The sequence below is a fragment of the Stomoxys calcitrans genome, chromosome 2 (genome assembly GCF_963082655.1).
Source record: "Stomoxys calcitrans chromosome 2, idStoCalc2.1, whole genome shotgun sequence".
Lineage (NCBI taxonomy): Eukaryota > Metazoa > Arthropoda > Insecta > Diptera > Muscidae > Stomoxys > Stomoxys calcitrans.
This window is the reverse complement of record NC_081553.1, coordinates 55,877,329-55,890,155: the sequence shown is the minus strand read 5'-3', so window position 1 is coordinate 55,890,155 and position 12,827 is coordinate 55,877,329. Positions and strand designations below refer to the sequence as shown.

At 39.3% G+C, this 12,827-nt stretch overlaps 1 protein-coding gene across 1 annotated transcript in view; it reads right to left on the bottom strand.

Annotated features, from left to right (window-relative positions):
* LOC106096217 (mucin-5AC) overlaps positions 1-12,827 on the bottom strand; it is a 165,078-nt gene that overhangs the window by 17,510 nt on the left and 134,741 nt on the right. The window contains exon 4 of the mRNA XM_013263860.2: positions 4,169-4,306. Within this exon, the coding sequence (XP_013119314.2) occupies positions 4,169-4,306 (138 nt within the window). The remainder of the gene's footprint in view (positions 1-4,168; positions 4,307-12,827) is intronic.

The window sequence follows — 12,827 nt, the reverse complement described above, 5'->3', positions numbered from 1 at the left end:
AGTAGTATAGAACGACAAGAACAGCCAACCAATAAATTTCCTATTAAATTTTGGTGTTCTCTGATGTTATGTTCAACAACAACAATAACAATAATACAAACAAACAACATTATCCAGCCAGTACATCAAAATCGTTAAGCCCCAAGGCTATGAGTAGTATGTGAAAGAGACACCACCATCGACACCAACACCAACAGCAACGCCAACAACCATAGCAAAAACAACAACAACAAGTCCTTTTGGTGTTTGGGTATTTGATTTTGTTTTTTTTTTTTATTTCGGCATGGCATTTCCTGGCAAATCAGGTCGCAAACGCTGGCAATTCATTGCAGTTCTCATAAATTTTTCACTTTAGACTGCTACCGGAAAAACCAAAACATAGCTGTAGGGAAAGCTAGAAGATGTTAGGCTGAGGGGACTTTTATATGCCCTACATTGCATAGAAGAAAAACAATGTGAATTTTTGGGATAGTAATGATGACCAAAGCAAAATTTAAGGTTGTTTCTCCGAATGGAGTCTTAGTAAACCCATTAAGGCCCGACCCCGACCAGATTTTGATGATATTTTATATAACACTAGCTGACCCAGGCCCGCTCCGCTGCACCTTCTTTTACTTTATATGGAACAAAAGTTTCCTTGGAATATTTATTTTCGACAATTAAAGATCTTTTAGTGAAATACCACGCAAACTTGACTAACAGTTTGACAATATAAGTGCCTTTATCTGAATCCCACATGATCTTTATTGGTCTACGAATTTAAGTTTGGATGTACTCTATTCTTAAAATACTTCATTTCAGCCCGATATTCTCATGATGTCTGATTTAGTGGTGTTTTCGGGGGAGAGGTGGTCCCCCAGATACTTGGCCCTGAAAAAATATCAGCATCGTGCTCTTCTTTCAAATAGCTTAAGAGGAGTTTACAGGATGAGGCGTCCCCCCGAACACATAGACCCAAAATCAAATTCGTTTTCTAATCTCAAATACCTTTCATTTGAGCCAGATATTGGCATGGTCGAAAAATTTTGACCTTTTGGGGGTTGTTTTGGCGAAGGGGTGATGCCCTTAATACATGGTCCTACATTTGGATATCAAATTCGTATTCTACTCCCAAATACCTTTTTTTGAGCCCCATATTGTGATGGTCAGTAAAAAATTGCTGTTTGATGGGTATTTTGGGAAAATTTGTCCCGAAAATGGGTATCAATTCCTGCTCTACCTCCCAATGCCTTTCATTTAAGCTCCACATTCACATGGTCGGTAAATATGACCGATTTAGGGGTGTTTTGGGGATTGGGGTAGTCTCCCAAACACTAAGCCCGGAAAATATATCAGCAACGTGCTCTTTTCTCATATATCATTTATTTGAACCCCATATTGCCATTGGCCTCAAAATTGTATATCAAATTCGTTTTCTAATCTCATTTAAACTCCTTGCTGCAAAAGTCAGCAAATATGTCCGGTTTGGGGTATTTGCCCTAAAAACTATGAATATTTAGTTTCACTCTCCTCAAGACCCAAATTGTCTTGGTGAGCAAATACGTCCATAGTCGGCAAACATGACCGGCTTGGGGGGTGTTTTGGGGGACGGGCGGCCACTCAGTGAGTTGGCCTTGAAAATATATATCAGGCTCGTGTTTCACTTTGAAAACCCTCTTATTTGAGCCTCATATTGCAATAGTTAGAAAATACTTACTATTTGGGTGGTGTTGTGGAGGTGGCGTGGTCCCGTAGACACTTTTCCCGAATATTGATCAAATTCGTGCTTAACTCCCAAAGACCTTTCATTTGAGCCCCATGTTGCTATGGTCGTAAATTTGTCCCCTTTGGGGGATGTTTTTGGTGAGAGGCGGCCCCCCAAACACTTGGTCCCATATTTGGATATCAGATTTGTATTTTACATTCAAATACCCTTTATTTAAGACCCATATTCCCATGGTCAGTAAATAAGTCCTGTTCGGGGGGTATTTTGGGAAAGGGGTGAACCCCCAGAAACGTGATCCCACATTTGGACATCAGATTCGTATTCTACTCGCAAATACCTTTCATTTGAGTCCCATATTGCCATGGTCGGTAAATATGTCCGATTTAGGGGGGGCTTGGGGTGGTCCCCCTAGCACTTGGTCCGACAATTGGATATCAGATACGTTTTCTTATCCTCAATACCTTTCATTTGAGTCCCATATTGTCGTAATTGTTCTAAATATATGTTTGGTAGGTTTTGGGGTGGGGCAGCCCCCCTAGGTACCCCATCCGTAATTTGGATAACAAAATTTTTATTATTAGGGTATTATATGAGAGCACACAAAATTTCGCTTAAATCGCACCACCCATCTCCGAGATCTGGTGTTTCTGAAAATTAGGGTAAGGGGGAAGGTTCGCCCCCCTTCAAATATCAAAAAATGCAGTACCCTATTTTCACCACGGGGTCATTATGCACTATCTGTGAAAATTTCAAGAAAATCGGTTCAGCCGTTTCCGAGTCTATAAGGAACACACAATCAAACAAACAAACACAAATTAATTTTTATAAAGGGTGATTTTTTTGAGGTTAGGATTTTCATGCATTAGTATTTGACAGATCACGTGGGATTTCAGACATGGTGTCAAAGAGAAAGATGCTCAGTATGCTTTGACATTTCATCATGAATAGACTTACTAACGAGCAACGCTTGCAAATCATTGAATTTTATTACCAAAATCAGTGTTCGGTTCGAAATGTGTTCATTCACCGTAACGTTGCGTCCAACAGCATCTTTGAAAAAATACGGTCCAATGATTCCACCAGCGTACAAACCACACCAAACAGTGCATTTTTCGGGATGCATGGGCAGTTCTTGAACGGCTTCTGGTTGCTCTTCACTCCAAATGCGGCAATTTTGCTTATTTACGTAGCCATTCAACCAGAAATGAGCCTCATCGCTGAACAAAATTTGTCAAAATTTTAACACATTTCGAACCGAACACTGATTTTGGTAATAAAATTCAATGATTTGCAAGCGTTGCTCGTTAGTAAGTCTATTCATGATGAAATGTCAAAGCATACTGAGCATCTTTCTCTTTGACACCATGTCTGAAATCCCACGTGATCTGTCAAATACTAATGCATGAAAATCCTAACCTCAAAAAAATCACCCTTTATATAAGACTAGGTGTCGCACTGGGGGACGCCGTTCGGACTCGGCTTTAAAAAACTCACTGTCCCAAATTTCGGTGAAATCGGAAAATAAATGCGCCTTTTATGGGCCCAATACTTAAAATCGAGAGATCGGTCTATATGGCCAATATCCATATCCAAATATGGACCGATCTGGGCCAGTTTGAAGAAGAATGTCGAGGCCCCAAAACAACTCACTGTCCCAAATTTCGGCGACAATAAAAGCGAATTTTATAGGCCCAAACCCCAAAATCGAGATATCGGTCTATATGGCAGCTGTATCCAAATCTATAGCCAAATTGAAGAAGGATGTCGAGCGGCGTAACACATTCAAATTTCAGCAAATGTGGCTTTTATGGGCCTAAGACCTTAAATCGGCGGATCGGTCTATATGGGGGCTATATCAAGATATAGTCCGAAAAAGCCCATCTTCGAACTTAACCTGCCTATGGACAAAAAAAAGAATCTGTGCATAGTTTCAGCTCAATATATCTATTTTTAAAGACTGTAGGGTGATTTCAACAGACAGACGGACAGATGGTCAGACGGACAGATGGACAGACCGACGGACATGGCTAGATCGTCTTAGATTTTTACGCGTATCAAGAATATATATACTTTGAAGGGTCGGAAATGGAAATTTCGATGTGTTGCAAACGGAATGGCAAAATGAATATACCACCATCCTTCGGGGGTGGGTACAAAAACCGCTCTATTCACTACTCACTTAAAATTCAATTTTTTTCTACAAATTTCAGTAAATATTTAAATTTCATTTTAAGTTACACAATTTGGCCTTAAGGGTGTTTCAACCCCATGGCGGCTTGATGTAATACCACTTTGTAGCAATAACAATAGCAAAAATGATGGGTGAAGGGAGCTGACGCGCTACTTTCAGGGCTTGTAAACTAACTGTAAGGCCATGCGAAGGGCCAGGCCAAAGGAAAACTGAACGGAAGTAGGAAGGAACCTATAGTTGGTGGTTGTGCCACAAGGCGGCGCATAACTTACCTGCAGAAAGACATGAGGCAATGCAACCGGATTGCCACCCACCACGCCTGCGGTACGGAAAAATGTCAACAGCGATCGCATGGTAAAGGGTAAAGCAAAGCATAAACGACGCTGCCAAGGTGAACTTGCTGTAAGGGCCTGAAAAGATACACACAGAAAAAAAATGCTTATAGTGGTGTGGCATGAAATAAATATGACAAAAAGGAGGCAAAGACATATTTCAACCGCTTTGGTAGTTGGCATACTCAAAGGGTAAATACAACAAAGAATTATCAACGAAAATGTGTGTGTTTTTTTTTCTCCTAAGGATTCATTTCAAAGGTTTTACTTTAATCAGGGTTTATGGTTTTGAAAGACAATAACTTTGACTCAAGGTAACGCATGTGAAAATCCTGCAAGGTTTTTTGTTTTGAATTTCACTTTGTTAGGAAATGGATGTTCTTATGTTAACAATTTACAAGAAAAATCCTTTTTAAAGGACCAAAAAATTAGATTTAAATGCAGTCTCTAGCAGTTTAATTTCTACTTTTATATTCTACACCAAGGCTGTGTAACATTAGGTGGTTTGGAAAGATTTCTCCCAATCATTTCCTGATACGATTAAGTCTGTATATCCTGCCTGATTGATATTTGAGCCTAATAAGTCTGAGATTTCCGAATACACTGCATTCACTGCACATTGACTGTAATAATCTCAACAGACTTATCACCTGATTTTATTCTTTGCCACTTGGAATTCCCATACAAACTAAACAAATTTATAAATTCATTAAAAAAAGATTCAATGTTTGGTCCTTTCGAACTTTATGTGCTTTTACTTGCATTCAATTTTAATTTTTAATGACAACACACCTTTATGACTGCGAGTCAATGATAGCAATTACTTGGTGCGTATAACTATAATTAACCGAGGCACCCAAGAGGCGTATGATTAATATTTAAGCATTTGAATAATTCAATGAATTTTAAATGTATAGGCTTAGTGCAAACAAAATATAGTAAAGTCAATAAGTAAATGGAAAGAATCAGTGCTATTGTAGTAAACCAAATCGAAGGTGTTTTATAAGTGAGGTTAAATTGAAAAGAAAGTGTGAATAGTAATCTGCCTCATGCCACTATGAGGCACTCTAAAGATTAAAAGTAACCTCGAACAAGTAAGAGCGTACTAAGTTCGGGCGGGCCGATTCCTATATACCCTCCACCATGGATCGCATATGTCGAGATCTTTGCGCGGTATCTCTTTTTAGGCATACAACGATTATTGAATAAGAACTGTTATGTTATTGGAGCTATATCAAATTATGGTCCGATTCGGACTATAAATGAATTGAATGCCGAACATTGTAGAAGTCATTGTGTAATATCTTTCTTCTGCCAAATCTGATGGGAATTGCGCCCTTAGAGGCTTAAAAAGTCAAGATACCACATCGGTTTATGTGGGAGCTATATCAGGTTATGTACCGATTTGCGCCATACTAAGCACATTTGTTAAAAGTCATAACAAAAGATTTCAAACAAAATTTCAGCCGAATCGGATGAGAATTGCGCCCTCTAGCGACTCAAGAAGTCAAGATCCAAGATCGGTTTATATGGCAGGTATATCAGATTATGGACCGATTTGCGCCATACTGAGCACATTTGTTGGAAGTCATAACAAAACACTATGTGCAAAATTTCAGCCGAATCTGATGAGAATTGCGCCCTCTAGAGGTTCAAAAAGTCAATATCCTAGATCGGTATATATGGCAGCTATATCAGGTTATGTACCGATTTGCGCCATACTAAGCACATTTGTTAAAAGTCATAACAAAAGATCTCAAACAAAATTTTAGCCGAATCTGATGAGAAAAATCAAGACACCAGATCGGTTTATATGGCAGCTATATCAGGTTATGAACCGATTTGCGCCATACTGAGCACATTTGTTGGAAGTCATAACAAAACACTATGTGCAAAATTTCAGTCAAATCGGATGAGAATTGCGCCCTCTAGCGGCTCAAGAAGTCAAGATCCAAGATCGGTTTATATGGCAGGTATATCAGGTTATGACCTGATCTAAACCATACAAAGAACACTATGTCCAAAACACTATGTGCAAAATTTCAGTCAAATCAGATGAAAATTGCGCCCTCTAGCGGATCAAGATGTCGAGATCCAAGATCGGTTTATGTGGCAGCTATACCAGATTATTGGCCGATTTGAACCGTACTTGCCACAGTCATTGTAAGTCATAACAAAACACTTCATGCAAAATTTCAGCCAAATCGGATGAGAATTGCGCCCTCTAGCGGCTCAAGAAATCAAGATACCAGATCGGTTTATATGGCAGCTATATCAGGTTATGTACCGATTTGCGCCATACTAAGCACATTTGTTAAAAGTCATAACAAAAGATCTCAAACAAAATTTCAGCCGAATCTGATGAGAATTGCGCCCTCTAGAGGCTCAAAAAGTCAAGACACCAGATCGGTTTATATGGCAGCTATATCAGGTTATGAACCGATTTGCGCCATAATAAGCACATTTGTTGGAAGTCATGACAAAACACCTCATGCAAAATTTCAGCCAAATCTGATGAGAATTGCGCCCTCTAGAGGTTCAAAAAGTCAAGATACCAGATCGCTTTATATGGCAGCTATATCAGGTTATGGACCGATCTAAACCATACAAAGAACAGATGATGAAAATGATACCAAAGCACTATGTGCAAAATTTCAGTCAAATCGAATGAGAATTGAGACCTCTAGAGGCTCAAAAATCAAGATCCAAGATCGGTTCATATGGCAGCCTTATCAGGTTATGTACCGATTTGCGTCATACTGAGCACATTTGTTGGAAGTCATAACAAAACACCTCATACAAAATTTCAGCCGAGTCGGATGAGAATCGCGCCCTCTAGCGGCTCAAAAAGTCAAGATACCAGATCGGTTTATATGACAGATATATCAGGTCATGTACCGATTTGCGCCATACTAAGCACATTTGTTGAAAGTCATAACAAAACACCTCATGCAAAATTTCAGCCAAATCTGATGAGAATTGCGCCTCTAGAGGCTAGAATTGTGCCCTCTAGAGGCTCAAGAAGTCAAGACCCCGGATCGGTTTATATGACAGCTATATCAGGTTATGGACCGCTTGGAATCACACTTAACGCAGTTGTTGGAAATCATAACAAAACACCTCATGCAAAATTTAGGCCAAATAAGATAAGAATTGCGCCCTCTAGAGCCTCAATAAGTCACGACCCAAGATCGGTTTATATGGCAGCTATATCAAAACATGGACCGATTTGTCCTATTTGCAATCCCAACCGACCCACACTAATAAAAAGTATTTGTGCAAAATTTCAAGCGCCTAGCTTTACTCCTTCGAAAGTTAGCGTGCTTTCGACAGATAGACGGAGGGATGGACGGACATGGCTAGATCGACTTAAAATGTCATCATGATATATATACATTAATGGGTCTCAGACGCCTATTTCGAGGTGTTACAAACAGAATGACGAAATTAGTATACCCACATCCTTTGATGGAGGGTATAAAAATGGAAATCACAAACTCCGTGCTACTTACAAAATTCCTAATAGTTTTCCACATCACGACCCTGAGTTGGTTTATGTCTGGTATAGTGTAGCCACCCCTGGGTCGTTGTCTATTAGCCTCGAAAGCCGGGCACTGATATAGGAAATGCTACAACTTATCATCTTCTTCACCATAGTCCCTGACATGTTATCATTTGCCGCACATATTTTGCATTAATGAGCTCGTAGTCCTATGTGTCCCGTTATGACACCGAAAACTATACTTCACCTCCGTTTTACTTCCTTCCAGTAATAGCCTCGTCTTCTCACTATCCGGATCTCTTTATAGGACTTTCGTCATCCTACCGATCGCTTTCGATTCCACAGTGTTACGTCCGTGTTCGTCGCCCGGGTCCTTAACTCGAACTGGGTTGACCCGAAAGGCTTCAGGTTAATCAAGTTTATTGACGGCTGTCCTCTGGCCTCATTGTCAAATCGTCTGCTCTTTCATTCCCCGTTACTCCGCTATGACCCGGCACCCAAACGATGTGGATTGTGCCGTTCTCAGAGAAAACGTTAACCTCCTTCTTACACTCCAAGACTGCTTGTGGCCTTACCTTGGTTGGTTGTTTTTGCCCTGATGGCCAGTTTACTGTCTGTAAAGATGTTCACATTCCACATCCTCGCGTAAACACTCCAACATCTCAAATTAAACTTTTTTTTTCAAAATTTGTATACCCTCCACCATAGGATGGGGGTATACTAATTTCGTCATTGTGTTTGTAACACTTCGAAATATGCGTCTAAGACCTCATAAAGTATATATATTCTTGATCGTCATGTCATTTTAAGTCCATCTAGCCATGTCCGTCCGTCCGTCTGTCTGTCGAAAGCACGCTAACTTTCGAACGGATAAAGCTAGCCGCTTAAAATTTTGCAAAAATATTTTTATTAGTGTCGGTTGGTTGGGATTGTAAATGGGTCAAATCGGTCCATGTTTTGATATAGCTGCCATATAAACCGATCTTGGGTCTTGACTTCTTGAGCCTCTAGAGGGCCCAATTCTTGTGCGATGAGGCTGTAATTTTGCACGTGGTGTTTTGGTACTACTTTCAACAACTGTGTTTAGTATGAATCAAATTGGTTCATAGCCTGATATAGCTGGAATATAAAGCGATCATGGGTCTTGACTTCTTCAGCTTTTAGAGGGCACAATTCTTATCCGATTTGGCTGTAATTTTGCACGTGGTGTTTTGGTATCACTTCCAATAACTGTGCTTAGTATGGTTCAAATCGTTTCATAACCTGATATAGCTGCCATATAAACCTATCTTGGGTCTTGAATTTTGAGCCTCTGGAGGGCGCAATTCTGATCCGATTTGGCTAAAATTTTGCACGTGGTGTTTTGATACAACTTCCAACAACTTTGCTAAGTATGGTTCAAATCGGTCCATAACTAGGTATAGCTGGTATATAAACTGATCTTGGATCTTGACTTTTTGAGCCGCTAGAGGGCGCAATTCTCGGCAGATTTGGCTGGGATAGGTATTTTGTTATGCCTTCCAACCACTGTGCTTGGTATGGCGTAAATCGGTGCATAACCTGATATACCTGCCATATAAACCGATCTGGGATCTTGATTTCTTGAGCCTCTAGAGGGCGCAATTCTCTTCAGATATGGCAGATATTTTGTACAATGACTTTTCCCATGATCCTCCCATGTCCAATATGGTCTGAATCGATCTATAGCTTGATTCAGCTCCCATATAAACCGATTTTCTTATTTTGCTCCTCGAGCCCCTACAAGGCGCAATTTTTATCCGAATGGACTGAAATTTTACACAATGACTTTTACAAAGTTCGGCATTCAATTCATTTATGGCCCGAATAGGACTATAACTTGATATAGCTGCAATACCATAACAGTTTTTATTCCTTATTCTTTGTTTGCACAAAGAACTCGACAAATACTGTCCATGGTGGAGGGTATATAAGATTCGGCACGGCCGATCTTAGCACCTTCTTACTTGTTATATTCTACACCACTACTGTGGTACAGGGTATTATAACTTAGAGAATTAGTTTGTAACACCCAAAAGGATGAGAAATAGATCCATTGCTAAGTATACCGATTGACTCACTTTCTAATTTGATTTAGCTACGTCCGTCTGTCTGTCCGCCCGTCTGTCCATATTAATTTGTGTACAAAGTACAGCTCGCAGTTTGAATCCGATCGTCTTAAAATTTGGTACAGGCATGTTTTTCGGCCTAGAGACGAAGCCTATTGAAAAAATCGGTTCAGATCTGGATATAGCTCCCATATATATGTTCGTCCGATTTTCAGTAATAATGCAAAAAAATAGTCATTTCTTAACCGATTCTCTCGAAATTTGGCAGGAAGGATACTTTTACGACTCTCGACATTACTGGTGAATTTCAAGGATATCGGTTGAAATTTAGATATAGCTCTCATATATATATATATATCGCCTGATTTTCACTCCTAAAGCCACTGCAAGCACATTTATTGACCAATCTGGACAAAGTATTGCACAACGCTTTCCTCGACGGCTACCACAATATACACAGAGTGTGGTCAAAATCGGTTCAGATTAAGATATAGCTCCCATATATATGTTCGTCCGATTTTCAGTAATAATGCAAAAAAATAGTCATTTCTTAACCGATTCTCTCGAAATTTGGCAGGAAGGATACTTTTACGACTCTCGACATTACTGGTGAATTTCAAGGAAATCGGTTCAAATTTAGATATAGCTCTCATATATATATATCGCCTGATTTTCACTCCTAAAACCACTGCAAGCACATTTATTGACCAATCTTGACAAAGTATTGCACAACGCTTTCCTCGACGACTACCACAATATACACAGAGTGTGGTCAAAATCGATTCAGATTTAGATATAGCTCCCATATATATGTTCGTCCGATTTTTAGTAATAATGCAAAAAAATAGTCATTTCTTAACCGATTCCCTCGAAATTTGGCAGGAAGGATACTTTTACGGCTCTCGACATTACTGGTGAATATCAAGGAAATCGGTTCAAAATTAGATATAGCTCTCATATATATATATCGCCTGATTTTCACTCCTAAAGCCACTGCAAGCACATTTATTGACCAATCTGGACAAAGTATTGCACAACGCTTTCCTCGACGACTACCACAATATACACAGAGTGTGGTCAAAATCGGTTCAGATTTAGATATAGCTCCCCTATATATGTTCGTCCGATTTTCAGTAATAATGCAATAAAATGGTCATTTGTAACCCGATTCTCTCGAAATTTGGCAGGAGGGATTTTCTCTTGACTCTCAATATTACTGGTGAATTTCATGGAAATCGGTTCAGATTTAGATATAGCTTTCATATATTTATATCGCCCGATTTTAACTTCTAGAGTCACAGCAAGCGCATTTATTGACCATCTAGCCAAAAATTTGCAAAACGCTTTCCTCGACAACTGCCACAGTATCTGAGGAGTTTGCTCGAAATCGTTTCAGACTAAGGTATAGCTCTCATATATATGTTTGTCCAATTTTGAGAAATATTGCAAAAATGTGCTCATTTGTTAACCGATTCTGTCCAAATTTTGCAGGAAGGATTTTCTTATGACTCTCAATATACTGGTGAATTTTATAGATTTAGATATAGCTGTCATATATGTATATTGCCAGATTTTCACCCCAAGAGCCACTGCAAGCGCATTGTTTGACCAATCTTGCCAAAATTTTGCACAACGCTTTCCTCGACCACTACTATATTATCTGAGAAGTTTTTCTCGAAATCGGTGCAGAAGAAGATATAGCTCCCATATACATGTCCGTCAGATTTTGGGTAATTTGCCATAATGTTGTCATTTGTCAACCGTAGTTTTTACAGTTTGAACATTATTCCTCCCCGAGGTCCATCAAAATTGGTTCACAATTGGATATAGGTCCCACAAAGTATTTATAGGGTAGGTGTAGGGTGTTATACAGTCGGCACCGCTCGACTTTTGCCCTTTCTTACTGGTTTTGATTATTTTAGATTTTTTTTTAGAAATGTTGTTGGAAGAGATGATTTTAATTTGTGGAATATTACTAGAAATAAGCTACCTGATCCATCCATTGGTGGCTGAATTCGCTCGCATTTTTTGTTATTGCTCAACTAATGTCCACATGACTGGCATGGTGGATGATGATTATAAACATCCACTAATACACACATACATTTGCATTTAATTTTTTTTCTCTTATATCCCCATCATTATAAAGCAGCAGTTATTTTCAGCATACAACAGACTTTTCAGCAGTAAGCCTGCTGCTATGAAATTGCATAACTACAGTTGTTATAGCATAACATATATAGCAGACAGTGTTTGCTGTTTTAGGAGGCCACCGTAGCGCAGAGGTTAGCATGTCCGCCTATGACGCTGAACGCCTGGGTTCGAATCATGGCGAGACCATCAGAAAAAATTTTCAGTGGTGGTTTTCCCCTCCTAATGCTGGCAACATTTGTGAGGTACTATGCCATGTAAAACTTCTCTCCAAAGAGGTGTCGCACTGCGGCACGCCATTCAGACTCCGCTATAAAAAGGAGGCCCCTTATCATTGAGCTTAAACTTGATCGGACTGCACTCATTGATATGTGAGAAGTTTGCCCGTGTTCCTTAATTGAATGTTCATGGGCAAAATTTGCATTTGTTTGCTATTTTCAGCAAACTTTTTTCTATGTATGGTCTGAATCGGTTCATACACTGATATATTGGGTTGCCCAAAAATTAATTGCGGATTTTTTAAAAGAAAGTAAATGCATTTTTAATAATACTTAGAATGAACTTTAATCAAATATACTTTTTTTACACTTTTTTTCTAAAGCAAGCTTAAAGTAACAGCTGATAACTGACAGAAGAAAGAATGCAATTACAGAGTCACAAGCTGTGAAAAAATTTGTCAACGCCGACTATATGAAAAATCCGCAATTACTTTTTGGGCAACCCAATACATTATCTACTCGATTCTACCGATTCAAGTCATACTCTAGCCATTGTTTGCCTCTATAGAGGTACTGGACAAAGAATTTGACAAATGCTATCCATGGTGGAGGGTATATAAGATTCGACCTGGCCGAACTTG